Source organism: Larus michahellis, chromosome 15 (assembly GCF_964199755.1).
Source record: "Larus michahellis chromosome 15, bLarMic1.1, whole genome shotgun sequence".
Classification (NCBI taxonomy): domain Eukaryota; kingdom Metazoa; phylum Chordata; class Aves; order Charadriiformes; family Laridae; genus Larus; species Larus michahellis.
Window position 1 is genome coordinate 3,258,892 of NC_133910.1, and position 14,387 is coordinate 3,273,278.

The window sequence follows — 14,387 nt, forward strand, 5'->3', positions numbered from 1 at the left end:
CGCTGCAGCAAACTTGCTCGGTCTGCTACTAGAAATAGGTATTGGTGGCTATAAGTGGCTGTTAATCTAGGTGTAATGGCTCTCACACCGGCTTGCCAAATCAGACATTGTGGTTGGCAGTTTGCAGGAATTTGCCTGTGGTGCAGCCAGCTGGGCCAAGCTCCTGGGATTCCGCTTGGGAAATGCCGGTACAAACAATATAATGCCCATTGGGGGGAAAAAAAAGAAATACCCGAGGGGGAGTGCTCACAAGAGTGCATCAAGCAAAAACTGAAGGATTTCCTCTTTTGCAACAAAATTTAGAAAGCATGAGCTTTCCAGAGCCCCCCCTCTGTTTGGTGCAGCTCTGATTGGGGTGTCACTAGAACACGAAGGGAGAACTGACTGGAGAACTGCTGCCTTCTTCTGGTCATGTATGTGTCATTAGCTGTTGAGTACATCTTCCTCTGAGGCCTTTGAGTCAGAGCATTTACACTGGGACACTGGAGTAGCCTTGATTAAATCGAGGTTTGTCGTGTGCATTTAAGAGAAAGACATCAAATGTCCTCCTTTTTCTGTGTTGCCTACCCTGTAATGGTCCTGCTCAGAAGGTGCGCGCTTTGTCTTCTGCCGTCTAGATCTTCTAGACCCTTGTTTGCTGTGTGGAGAGGAGTTACGTTTGGCAAGCGGAAGCACAAGCACAGGGGAGTCCATGATGTGTGGCTTTGATGGAAATCTACTGGATGTTTTGTTTTGCTGGCAGCAGCAGAGGTGGCTTTGGAGTCTGTTAATGTCGTGCTTTGGTTTTATCCTAGCATTTGCCGAACGGCGTGAGAGGAGCTTCAGCAGGTCCTGGAGTGACCCGACTCCCATCAAAGCTGATTCCTTCCATGACTCTCGAGAAAGTGAGTTCTGAGCCCTTTGAGCTTCCTCTTGTGGCCAAACCCTCCAGCTGAGGTGTTGACTGGAGTCCCACTGGAGTCACTCCTCTGTGCCCTTTTGTCCCATCTGTGATCCTTTTATTTTCATGATATCTGAGCAAGTAACACTCCAGGTATATGCACCTCTTCATCCGTGTGTACCTATATTTATTTGTAGAGCACAACGCATCTAACCTCACGTTATTGTCCAGTTGCCAAAGGATACCCAGTGGTACAGCTCTTCCCATCATCCCTTATTCGCTTGGGACCAAAACAACCTACCTGGAAGCACACCAGTCCAAGGCTACACTCACCGCAGTGGGGCTAACCTGCCTGCCTTTCCATGTGAGAGCCCCTTCTGAGCGCTTTCCTAGGCTAGAATAGCTCAAGAGCACAGCTGCAGCGCTCCGTGAGGTGTAGCTTTGATTTCCTGGCCGTGCTGGCTGCGCAGATGATAGCTTGGGGCAATCCGATCTTCGTTTGGGCTGCCAGGAATCCCTCTGGGAATCCCCAGTAATGCTGCCATGTTCTGCTTGTGGGGAGTGAGATGCTGTTGCGTTAATTTACAGGAGGAAATGCCAGCATCTTCCCACTGCCTTTTTATAAAGGTAATGGATGTTTTACCTAGACGTGAAATCCTGTAGGCAAGGGACTTGGTGGATATGAGTCTGCCCCTGTTGCAATGGGTTGTATTGTAAATTAATGTCACTAAGGAAATAGAGTGACCTACCAGGTAGGCAGGAGATCCAGCCCTCCTAGCTGTAGAAGACACCGTACCAGGTTTTAGGGGGAGATGTATGAAAGGCCAGGTTCAAAACATGACCCGATGGTTCCTTTGCAGTCTGATTCCTCCCCGCTCCCTCAGCTAACTCGGAGGCGAATGGAAAAGACGTGGTTCAGACAGGCTCCGGGCACTGCCCAGTGACACTCGGACATCCCAAAAAGCACAAATAGAGGCATCTCAGTTCTCTTTCCTCAGTCCCTGGCTTCAGGGAACCATCTCTATTTTTAACCTTTAATGGTCAATTATATTCCTTCCAGATGTTTTTTTCCCCAGGAGGCATTGAAGGCCGACAGGTAAGGTCAATATGGAGAGCAAATTCAAGTATACTGTTGCAATCCTACTGTGTTTGCTACGGCTGTCCTCGCGCTCTGGGACTTCTCTGCCAGCATCAGTTTGACCAACAAGGCAGAGTTTCTTTATAATCACTCAGAAGACGTAGTCAGAGCAGTAAAAAAAAGGAGACCAGCTTTGAAGTCTTTGGAATTTTGCTCGTCAGCTTGGCAATGTTAAAGTGCAGAGAGTCTGTCTGTGTTCTGTGTCTCCTTCTCCATTTCTGAAATGACAGGGTGACTGTTGTGAATTAGCATTCGAAAGCTGAACATGGTGACTGTGAGAGTGATGAGAAGTTCTGTGATATGTGGTATCGGGCTCTGTGTGCGCACTCTTCATTCGTTAAGTGTTTGTCTGTTCAGAGACGCCAGCCCCGAAGTGTGGTGTCTGTCGCTCTGTAGAAGAAAGGAGGGCACAAGTCTCATGGCTTGTGGTGCTTCTTGCGAGGGAGCTGCCAGACAGGCTCGAGTGGGGAAGGCAAGCTGTTCTGCCCTTGTAATGCACACTGTGTTCTGGCAGGCCATGACCTTCAGGATTCCTGTGGCACTTTGGATGGTGACTTTGACTTGAACTGGGAAGCAGAAAAGGAACTTGAAGCCATGGCATGTGACGGAGAAGACTTTATTCCACCAAAAATAATGGTAAGGGTTTCCAACTCAGCTACCCGTATCTACTCAGGCTCTGTCTGTCCTTTCAGAGCTGCTAAGTTTAGGATCTTCATGGGAAGAGGTGAGTCTTTTGTATAGGCAACTCTTCAGGTGTGTATGAGGGTCACTCAGAGATCAGCCAAGACACAACACGGTATTCAGCATCTGTTATTGCTGGGGATAATGTGTTGAAAGAAAGCTAGAAGTGGAAGGACCTATAGTCCAACCCCAAATCAGAGCAGGACTGTCACCAACACTGAATCGAGTTAGCCTGAGTCTTGATAACCCTGACAATAGAGACCTGAGTCCGCAGTCCCTCCCTCCTGTTGTGACTCGCCTGATTTGCTTTGGAGCCGTATGCTATCCCTTGAGATGCTTTCTGCTCTGTTACCGCTCCTTGGTGCCAGGCTCCCCCCGGCTCTGCTCTGCGGGGTTTGGCAGACAGGACCAGCTTTTGACACATCCCTTCTTTGGCCACAGGCACAAATGCTCAGGCAAAATGGAGTCTCAAGCTTCTAGACTGTTCTTAGGGCAGCATTGCCAGCCCAGCGCAGCGGTACTGTGTTTGAATGGGTCCTGCTAAGACTTGGGCAGGGTGAAGGGCATGGAGACAGCCTGCTTTTATACGTGTTCCCAGGCTGGCCGTGCAGTCTCAGCACGAGGCACTCTCAGGGCAAAGAGGCCAGGTGAGACCCAAACACTGGGAACCCAGCCCTTGGGTTTGCTCAGCCCTTGGTACCTCCCGCGTGTCTCCCCAGGTGTGTGTGTGAGGGGTGTCCCTCCCTGGACTCTGTACATTGTGCCTCTTCAGGCACAACTTTACATTCACTACCATCTGGCCAAGGGAGTGGCTGGGGCCCCACCGGGTGGGAGAGCTTTGGAGGCAGCCCAGTCTGGAACCCAGGCTGCCCGCTCCACTCTCACAGCGTGGAACAGAGGTGCCTGAAATCACAGCACAGGCAAATTGCCCGTGTTCCCATAGCCCTTTGGCTTGTGCTGATGGCAGGCTCATTGTCTCGGGCTCTCGTGCTGACGGAGCCAACTGAAGCTTCAGCCAGAGTTGCCAGGCAACCTGCATCTGCCTGACATCCTGCGGCTCTGTGTCTACCTGCACCTGATGCCGTTTCATCCCTTGGCTGGCTCCTGTTCAGGCGTGCAGCCACCTCACCACCGGCCAGCTGAACGTGCCGGTTTGAACAATCCTCTACAGCCGGAAGCACAGACCCTCGGTCAGAGGAAGGCTGTACAGAAGTGGTCTTTACTGGGACACAGCCATTCCTCAGCCTCTGCGCACACCGGTCTGCCCTTTACAAGCAGTTATCTTGGGCTCAGTCCTGCCTTTTGGGCAGCGCCGTGTGCTCGTTTGTTGGGGGTCGAGGAGACTGTGACACGTGGGGTACTTGGCAGGCCTGGGCATGCTCTGTAGTGGACCAAAGGCTTGGAGGACCTTCTACAGGGATGCAGATAGGCTGGATTAGCTGCTAGTTTGGGTAACACCCGAGAGCAACTGAATAGGGCACTGTTATCGTGGCCTTTGTGCTTCTGTCCAGACTCTACTGGCTTCTCCTCATGCTGTTGCACTTCTTTTTTCCCCTTCCAGCTCATTTCTTCCAAGGTGCCCAAAGCAGAGTACGTCCCGACAATTATCCGCAGGGACGATCCCTCTATCATCCCCATTCTCTACGTAAGTATGTCACTTCTGCTGTGTCTGGATGTGTGGGAGCAGGCTTCATACAGTGAATTTCTATTTTCTTTTTGGTCCCTATCCCTAGTTCCTGTTACAGTGATTCCGAAACACTGATGTGCTTTGGAAAAGCTGTCAGGAAAGGGCTGGGGCTGTGCTGAACCCAGATTTGGGATCTGGGGCAGCTTTGTGGAGGCTCAGGTCTAGGTGGAAGAGTAAGGTGGAGTGAAAATTGCCCATGTAGTCTACCAGACTATGCAGGCACAGCCAGGCAGCACGGGAATGTTAACACGGGAAGGAGGGCAGGCCTGAGCACAGAAGCAGAGCTGTGTGTGGCCAGGCTCAGGGCTCCTCCTTGTGCTCATCCTTAGACAGGATGAGCAGGACCTCAGAGCTCTGCAGTGGATGTGAGCCCCATCACCCTGTGGACAATGGTGCATCCCTGCCAGTGGTTAATTTAACCTTGATTTTTCACTAGGAGTCCTGCCTGAGCTGGTGTGTGAAACACCACCAAGGAGTCATGGGTCTCTTTTTCTTAATCGCTTTATATTAACTTAATTTGAAAGGGAAGGGTGGGACTGACAGCCCAGGAAAGTCCAGCACTGCCTGCTGCACATGGAGACTATAATAATGTCACGGGAGCTGGTGTAGCGACAGTGAACCCTGATATATCTTCTCTCTTGGTTTCTAGGACCATGAACATGCCACCTTTGATGACATCCTAGGTACGTGGGTGTTATTCCCTTTTCTTAACTCCTACCCATTGCAGATGTAACTGATCAATACGTTGAAGTCATTCCACTGCCCTGTGCTTCAGCTGCCACTCATAAAGGTGTTTTTATCACCCCAGTGACACCTGACAGTCGGGTGTCTGTCCAAGTGATGTCCAGTCAGCCAACTGCAGCTGCTGTTGGATGTGCTCGGTAATAAAACTTCCCTTCTTTGGCTGATTTTCCCATTTATATGTGGCCACATAAGCTCACAGTTTATGAAAGGGAACCTGAGGCACAGGGCAGCAAAGATACCCGCTCATTGTACCCCCGTAGGTGAGCAAGAGCGCTAGCAGAGGGTCAGGACCGCTGGCTCTGGTACAGCGCTGTGGTCACTGTAGAGCAGCGTCTGGTGCTGCACCGTCCCTTTCCTGCCCTGTGATATGCTGCAGTTTCCTGCTTTCCACAGCGTGAAACCAAAGGGTGTGCTTTGACATCAGTGGGAACGTAGGTGCTGAGCACCTCTCACAGCTCAGCCTCCTGCCTTCGGGACTGAAGTGAGAAGAAATAAGATTAGTTTTTAGCTTCGTCTTTTCTTCATCTTTTCCAACATGTTTTTTTGCAGAGGAAATAGAGAAGAAGCTTAACATTTATCGGAAAGGCTGCAAAATCTGGAAGATGCTGATATTTTGCCAGGTACGTGAAAGTTGTTAAGTGCTTGGGTGGTTTGTTAGAAATTTGTCTTTTTCTACAGGGAAAATTACATAGAGGAACCAATACTCCAAAGTCAGGTTCTGTTAAAGTAACTGCATGCGTACAGCTTTCGCTTCTCATTTCCCCGGACACCGAGCAGTCTCAAGTTGCTGTGACAGCAGGAAATAAAATCTGATTTAGTGTGGCCAACTCCAGAGCTGGGCTGCTTCGTAGCAGCTTTCAAAGAAACCAGGCAAACCAGCGTTAGTGCAGACCTCAAAAGGAGGATTTCAGAGAAAGGAAGAAGCATTTGCAATGCGATGGTTTTAGTTTCTGTACAGCTTCAGTGTGACAGCGAACAGCGGTGGGTGTTGCGGATCAGCCCAGCAGATGGCACAGCTTGGAGCTGGAGGCCAGGGTGCGCTGCGGGAGGGGGGTCAGGGTGGGACAGATTCAGGCCCTGCTGGATCTGGGCCTGGCCGGGGATTTCCTTCCCAAGTCCCTTGTTCCTCAGGGTGGTCAGCTTTGGACTTCCCCGGCAGCTGTGCCAGGAACCCTGAAATGAGAAGTTTGGGAGGTAACCCAACTTGAACTCCCTCCCCCGTGCCTAATGCTGCGGGGCAGCAGGGTGTGCAGCACGCTGACCTGGAGATGGCCACTCGTGGTTTTTCCTGAGGCTGTGCTCAATCTTTTTATGACTGTTACTGCCAAAGTCCAGTTCTACAGTGATGTCTCACCTGCTTATCCCTGCTTTGCTCAGCTTCTTGTCTGCCTATGACGGCAAGTCCCCTGCCACCCCCACAAGAGAGGGACTTTCTCGTCTTCCCTATTACTCTCCAGCCACCCACAATAAAGATTTTTGTCTATCATTGTGCCTTTCTAGTGTGAGGTGGGCATGTAACAGTAAAAGATGGAGAATCCAACGCCCAGCACACTCCCCATATGTGAATATTTCCCCAGCAAGTGCCTGCGGTGTCTGCTGGGGAGGTTGCTGCAGTCGTGCCAGCCTGGCGTGTCAGCTCCGCTCCCTTGTGGCACTTCTGGGTATGGCTGTGCAGGACAAGAAACGTATCCAGGGGTTGTTTTCTTCTTCAGGGCCTGTGCAAAGTGGTTTTCATCTGTCTGTCTCTCTTGCAGGGAGGTCCCGGTCACTTATACTTGTTAAAGAACAAAGTTGCCACTTTTGCCAAAGTGGAGAAGGAGGAAGATATGATCCTGTGAGTGGCTGCATTACGTTCTGGACTTTTTCTGCTCGGTTTGTGCAATGTTTGTAGCACACGGCCCAGAAGGAGAGGTGGAAGGAGCCGGGGTGGCTCGGTCAGGGGAGGAGGAGGCTGAGGGGGGACACAGCAGCTTACAGCTCCTTCAGGGGGAGCCACAAAGATGACATAGCTGAGCTCGTCCCTGGGGTGGTGCAGCCCTGGGACAGATGACCAGAAGATTTATGCTTTTGTCCGCTGTTTAGTGTCTCTCTGGACTAGGCACTATCAAAAGAGGAAGAAAAAAACCAAAAAACCCTGATATTTCCTCTCCTAACAAAGGCTTTGCTGACCAGAAATCAGAACGTGCACCTTGTGCCTGTGTTGCTCAGAAGTGGCTGAGATCGTATTTCTAAGCAGGTGACTGGTGGCAGAAATCCAGACTGTTCCCCCCCAGCTGTCTCCGGTAACTGCCCTCCTGATTGCAGGGGGAAATGGAATTTATCTCTGCAAAACCTGCTTAAAGTCCAGCAGGTTACTGAGGAGCGTTTTCACTGACACGCCAGCCTGTCAGCCAGGCTTGCTGAGGCAACTTTGCCTCTCCTTGCAGAGAGTTAAGCTTTGCCTGTTTTGCTGCCTGCTCACTCGTGCTGGCTCAAACGGCCTTGGCTAGCAGTGCTGCGTTGTGGGGGAGAGGATGTATACCAACCTGTTCCTACCCAACTTCTTGTTGGCGTGAGAACTGAGTATTAAAATCAACATCTGTTCAGCGCGCTCATGCTCTGGCACAAGCACTGTCAATAAAATTCTTCAGCACGTGTGTGCGTACACGCTTCTGAGCGTGTTCCAGGCAGAGCTGGTTCCAAGCTGGTGATTCAGGGACCTTCAGAAAGCTGTGAACACACAGCTGAAAACTTGGATGCTTGGAAGTGACTGTCTCCATCCAACCCCTACGTGCCTGGGAGGCACTCCTGAGAAAAGCTTAGGCTGCGATCTGCTCGCAGAGCCCGCAGGGGGGCTGCTGGGCTTTAGAGCCCACCAGAGGTCTGCTGTCACGTGCTGCGCAGGGGAGGCGGTTGTCCCTCATGTCCCTTAGGCACGGTGTGCCTGCTCAGTAGTCACAAAACGTGAAGCGGGTCTGACTGGTGAGCAGCACCAAGCACTGGCTCGCGTGGAACAGCCTGGTCTGGTGGTGTCTCTCTCGCTGTGTAGAAGAACAACCTCTCCAGCTGCTCTGTGCCGATTCCCTGCCCTGGCAATGAACTGGTAACACTCACATTGGGCAATTGTTGCTAGAAATGGGAGAGAGGCAATTGGAGAGAACTGCTACAAGAAGAGGATGCTTAGTAAAACTGTCAGTCTAAAAACACTCCTGGTGGACAGTGCTCCCTTCTCTTCACCTTGGAACCTCCTTGGCTCGATGGGCCACTCCTCCTTCTCTGCCACATGACATGGACCTGCTTCTCGGGCCCTTGCTCTGCCCCTGCTCTTCCTAGTCCAAGAACCAATGGCTCTTCCAGAGCAGCTTGCTCCTCCGGCTGCAAGCCTCAAGCCCCTTCTGAGCAGTGTGTGCACACACGTCCTTGTGATTACTCATGCATGTGAGGAGATGATAGGAAAAAAAACAGAATACATAATTTAAAAAAAAAAAAATATCTATTTCTTCCAGCTTCTGGAAGAGGTTGAGCCGGCTGATGAGTAAAGTCAATCCTGAACCAAATATCATTCACATCATGGGCTGCTACGTTCTTGGAAACCCCAATGGGGAGAAGGTAAGAGCCTTCTGGGTCTCATCTTGGAGAATGTCTGAGCCCCAAGCACCAGGGAGGCAACAGTCACACTGTGAACTCTAAACCTTCCTCTTCTGCTGTGTGGGAACATGCTGCCATCCTGTCCTGTGAGGGGCTGTGAATGGGCCAACCACCCTATGGATTGTGCCTTCCCCAGAGGGCAGGGGAGGAACGGGTAAGCGACGTGCAGGACAAAGACTGAAGCCTTTGAGGAGAACAGTCTTTCAAAGCACTTTATTTACTGCAGAGCTGGATGTTTTAAATGACACGAGTGGAAGGTTTTCTAGAGGTAGGGAACAAAGATGGGCAGTTCCGGGTGCCCTGGAGTTCATTTTTGTTTTCAGCTGCTAACTCTCGATATGTTTTCCTTTCAGCTATTTCAGAATCTGAAAAACTTAATGAATCCTTATAGGGTTGCCTTTGAGTCTCCACTTGAACTATCAGCTCAAGGTAATTTATTTTCTGTACAAAGGCGCATACCTTCCTTATCAGCCTGCCTGCTTCAGTGGGAATCTTCCTGAAAAAGCAATTTTGAGCTCCTTTAAGTCCTGCCACGGTTTTCATTTTGCTTGTAAGCACCTTGTCTAGTTCAGTTCCTGAACCTGGTTTTCCCCTTGCAGTTCCTCCACATTCACGTTCCATTTCTCCTGTTTGTTGTGCCTGAAGCTGCAGAGCCCTCTCCCAGGCTACTGGCCCTGGCAAAGTAGCCTAAAGAGTAGGTGGCTCTCCAGGCTGAGTTTAGGAGACTGGGGGTGTCGCTGGGGCGTGTGAAGTCCGTGGGAGAAGCGCACATGGGAGCGGAACCTTTTCCGTAACCAAGCGTGCAGGGGTCTCTTCTCCGGGACTCAAACCACTGGTACCGAGAGAGTGTGTCATCATCAAGCGACTGGGATATAGCCCACTAGAGCCTTTCTACATCTCGGTCCACTTTGCTTGGGGTTTTTTTTGGGGTTTGGTGTTTTGTTTCTTTTTTTTCCCCTGTAGCTCAAGATATTTCAAGGGGCTATAGAATTTTTCCTGTTCTTTGATCAATGTAAGTAATTATGGGTGCAGTTTCATAAACGACACACTCTGAATTTGCCCTTGTTATTTTATCTTTGCTGTAGTCCTTGGTACCGTGTTCCCTTGGAAGATGAAGAACATGCAGCATTAGGCTATAAGCGCTGTGGGTTCTTCCTCTGCTGCTCGCAGCTGGGTTATTCTTAACTCCCGCTTACCGTCACAGCAGTGTACGGGAGTTGGGCACAGAGTTCTCCGTGCGTGTCCTGACGACGCGTGGACCCAGCTTTATGCGGTGCTTGCACAGATCCCACAGCAAACATGCTCCCACACGCGTGCCAAGAAGCAACTTGCAGGAAAATTCCTGGTTTTATGTGGCTGGGGAGGCAGTGGGTTCCGCGCGCACACATTTAAGCAGTTGATCTTTCAGGAGGCTGGGCTGAAGGATATGTCTGGATTTATCCCCTTGATCAATCTGGGATGCGCCAATAGCGTACCCTCTCTAATCCTTTGCAAAGTCATCTGAAACTAATCTTAATCGGGCCTCAAAAGCGAATATCCCTACTTGAGCCCTGTCTCGGAGTCCGGGGTTGTTTGCCCTTGCGTTTTCGATTGCGCTCGCTGTCCCCAGCGCTGGGCACAGCTTTCGGTCTGTGACTGCCTTCTGCCACCCCCCAGGTGCCATCAGAGCTGCCAGCGGCGCAGAACTTGCGTTAGCGTGTCCTGTTGAGCTCGTTGCTGTGAGAAGAGACGGCTCTGCAGGACAGAGACAGCCCGTTGACATTAATTTAAACAAAACACAAAGCCATTTTTGTCTTGAGTATTCAATGTGAATTATTTGCAATGTTTCCCACAAATCTTTACAATGGGTTTACTCTCGATTTGCAGTTTTCTGAAGTCCCTGTGTCAGGTTGCCTCATGCAGGCTGTTGGAGCTGTTGCCTGAGGCGCCACAGCCCCCGGCCCCCCCTTTCCGCAGTCAGCGCCAAGCGGTCAAAGTCTGGAGACAGACTTTGTGCTCAGTTCCCGCCCCATGGACAAACCCCGCCAGGGGATTATAAGGAGCCTTTCACGGTTTGAGGAGATCCAAAAGGATGTTTGCTTCTCACGGGCACCTTCACACGCTCCGGGTCGGTGCTGAATGTCAGTGTTCTCCCCGTGAAGCACATGGGTGGGTTCTCCTGTGCCCCCACCTATAGGTGGGTTGGAGTTTTTTTGCTGCGGGGTGTAACCCCTCTGCCTCCTTTCGCTTCTCCTAGGTAAGCAAATGATTGAGACTTACTTTGACTTCCGCCTTTACCGCCTCTGGAAGACCCGCCAGCACTCTAAACTATTGGATTACGATGACATTTTATGAGCTGGAGAAGACTTTGCAAGAGGAAGTTGATCACCGGTGTCCAAGAAGTCATGCTTACTGCAGAGAGACTTTTTTATTGGCACAGGGAGCCCTTTGAAGCCCTATAGGAGGCAGCAGTGCTAAAGGGAGGGAAGAAGGAGCCCTCGGAAGTGCGTCGGGAGGAAAAATCTCCTGGGTCAAGAGAGACTGGAGGGAAAGGGTTTGAGACCTCACTCGCCTCAGGTCAGAGCCGTGGTGTCTCAGGAGGAGCTGTGTGAAGCGAGGACAGGATGGAGTTCCTTGCAGAACTGAGCTGTTTTGGGTCAGAATGGGCCAGATTTGATTCCAGGTCCTTTTAAAGACTTTTGAAGCTCAGGTTTTCTTACAAAAAAAATAAAATCAAATCAATTACCCGTGCACTACAATGAAGAAGTGACCGGAGCACAGAGGAAGGAGGGGGTTGTACTGATGGGACCTTCTGTGCCCGGGGATCTCGGAGAGCAAGGACCGCTACACCTACTCCTGCAAACTTAGGGCAAGACGATCCAGTTTCATTGTGAATATATACTGGAATATAGAATTGAAATCTAACTTCTTTTGTTTTGTTTTGTTTAATAGAAAATAAGTGCAATTTTTATAGCAAGAGGGGTAAAACCCCTCCCAATATTTAATTAGTTAAAAAATAACACACCAGTAACCAATAGATGAGGTATTTTTGGTCTGCTCGAAAATATATTCAAAATGGTAATATATCTTCTGTAGACATATTTAATCACCAGCAAACATGTTTTAAGGTAACTTAGCAGACCCTGCATGTCTGCTGCATTGATTAATCCGGTTTGGTTCGTTACTTTCAGAGTAGCTGTGTTGCACTAATTGTATGTGCTCTCACGAATGTATATTTCTCCTCCAATTAGACACAACTTTGTTACTTTCTATTTTGCTGCTTGCAAAACTACTCGTTTTGCTGAAATACTTTAGGTTAGAACTACGGTACCTGGCTGAGAGGCCTCCGTCAGGTTCACTATGGTATAAAAATGAATTAGAAATTAATAGCCATGGTAATTACTTGTTCATGCCAGTGTTTTGCCGTGTGTTGAGAGACACGTTCTCTTGCCAGTCCGCTGCGTGGAGCCCCCAGAAATCCTCCACGGAGACTGTTCACGGAGGCATTTGGAAGAAATGCTTCTGGAGGAATACGGCACCGGTTTGTAGCATGAGTTTGAATCTTCCCTGTGTTCACTTGATTGCCAGTTCCTTGTGCATAAACCACCTCTTTTCCAACGCTCAAAAGACCTCTTTATTGGTCTGAGCTGCTCACGTCCCTTCCTGCGTAGGACAGAGTAAACCCAGGGCTTTGTCAGAGCAGCCGTCCTTTGAGAACCCAGATTTGTACTTCGTATTTGAGGATATATTTTGGAATATATTTCCTTTTTGTTTGTTTAGGTCGGGGGGTTGCTTTTTGTTTTGGGAAGGTTTTTTTTCATCTTCTACTCTCCTGTTCAGAGGATAAATATTACTTACAGTCTGTGTAGGTCACTCTGGCAATTCTGGGAGGTGATACAAGCTATTTTATTTTTTATAAGTAAAATATACTGGAGAATAACCAGGAAGGATCACCTTGGTTTCCTGATTTCCTGGTATCTACAATTAGTTGATTGTGAAGTGAAGGAAAATATATGTACAAATCTTCTTTTAAATACTTGCAAAAAGAACTAGTTGTTCTTATCTGTGGAGTTCTCCTTCCCCTGTGACATATCTGTGGCTGTAATTCTGGGGGGCAGGCTCTGGCGAGAGCTGCCGACCCCTGTACATTGATAGCAATTTTATAGCAAAGCTTGTGAAGAAATAATGTACATATAGTAAGGAGAGGAATAGGTGGAGAGAGATGGTTTAAAGTCATTGAAAGCAACGTATTGAGCCAAACGGGCGTGGGCTGTCGCCTCCCCCTCTGGTTGGCAGCTGGTGGGACGCGGCGCTGGCCTGACCTCGCCGTTTGGTGGCTGCGTCTCGTCCCTGGCCGGGCTCTTACCCTCTTGACTCGGTCACCTTTTCCAGACTTGCAGTGAAGGGGATAATAGGCTTCGGTCTGTAGCTTTTGGGAGAAAATGCCAGATATAAAAAAAAGAAAGCAAAATTGATGCCCATTCTCTATTATTTAGTATGGTAGCCTCCGCCAGCTGCGCGCGAGAGAGGTGGGGGCTGTAGGTACGATGAAAGCAAGAAGCCATGTGTTATTTGGAGAAGGAAACGGTGGGGGCAGGATTAAAATGCTGACATAACGCTCTCTCCCTTTCTGACCCTTTTACCTCCTGTGGTTACGCTCCTAACTGGAGACAGACAAACTGTTCTTCCCTTCTCGTTTCTAAAGTTAAAATCCCCATTCAGTGAACTTGGTAGCATGAATGTAGCATTGTGGAACTATTGAAAATTCTTACTTCACTCCGAAAGGGCCCGTTTATGTATCCACTTCAGTGATTTCTCTGTAGAACTATTGTGTATCTATTCTCATTGACCACTTGTAGAAGTAGGGGAGCAAAGTAGAAAGGTAAAATGTACAGTTGCGTGAGTTCTTTCGGAAGATGTACGTTGGAATGACCATTGCGGACTCTTGTACTGGTGCCGTTTGACTGTAGTATAGTATGTGACAAACGCTGAATGCATTTCTCTCTTTTCCAAAGATCTATATTCCTCATAGTTTGTGATGTTTAGGACATGAGCGTATTCTTTCCTTTGTAGCGTTCATTTGACTAAAGCGATGAAATACTCTAAAAGCTGTGACTGGAAAGACAATAGTGTTTTGATGTTTCAAGTCCTTTGTGCGAACAGCGTCGTTGAAGCTAATCATTTCTGAAAGAGGAAAACAAATTTCTTTCCCTTTTCTTTTTTTTTTAACCTGTTGAATTTTGCGAGTGGCTGCTGGGAAAGGAAGGGATCAGTAGAGGATGGGAGGCAAAAAAAAAAAAAAAAAGAAAATAACAAAAAAAAAATTATTTGAACTTTAGAGTTAAAAATACAGCCTGTAACTTCCTCACTTGGACCAGCCTGGAAAGGATGGCCTGCGGGTGTGCGCTCGCCGCCAGCCCACGGCACGCTCACGGCCAGAACGGTCCCCTCCGCAGGCGCCGAGCACCCGTTTCTCCTCGCAGCCCCAGCGCCCGTCCCTCGCGCTCTGCCGTGTCTTCCCCGGGGGATGCTGAGGGCAGCCCCAGGCAGCGCCTGCTGAATGCGGCTCGCCGCAGGGCGCTCTGCCGGGGGCAGCTGCGGCTGCTGAGTACACAGGACAATTTGTCGTTCCGCTTCTTGCTCCTTCCAGC

At 49.5% G+C, this 14,387-nt stretch overlaps 1 protein-coding gene across 4 annotated transcripts in view; it reads left to right on the plus strand.

The window, feature by feature from the left end:
* Nucleotides 1–13,863, plus strand: part of NSMF (NMDA receptor synaptonuclear signaling and neuronal migration factor) — a 47,776-nt gene extending 33,913 nt beyond the window's left edge. For 2 of the 4 annotated variants that reach the window (XM_074609304.1, XM_074609306.1), the window contains 9 exons: nucleotides 795–884; nucleotides 2,533–2,654; nucleotides 4,261–4,344; nucleotides 5,036–5,069; nucleotides 5,680–5,750; nucleotides 6,885–6,964; nucleotides 8,616–8,718; nucleotides 9,111–9,186; nucleotides 10,994–13,863. In XM_074609304.1, the coding sequence (XP_074465405.1) occupies nucleotides 795–884; nucleotides 2,533–2,654; nucleotides 4,261–4,344; nucleotides 5,036–5,069; nucleotides 5,680–5,750; nucleotides 6,885–6,964; nucleotides 8,616–8,718; nucleotides 9,111–9,186; nucleotides 10,994–11,091 (758 nt within the window). In that variant the 3' untranslated portion in view covers nucleotides 11,092–13,863. The remainder of the gene's footprint in view (nucleotides 1–794; nucleotides 885–2,532; nucleotides 2,655–4,260; nucleotides 4,345–5,035; nucleotides 5,070–5,679; nucleotides 5,751–6,884; nucleotides 6,965–8,615; nucleotides 8,719–9,110; nucleotides 9,187–10,993) is intronic. The other 2 variants (XM_074609307.1, XM_074609305.1) reach the window with 1 other exon arrangement.
* The last annotated feature ends 524 nt before the right edge of the window (nucleotides 13,864–14,387 follow it).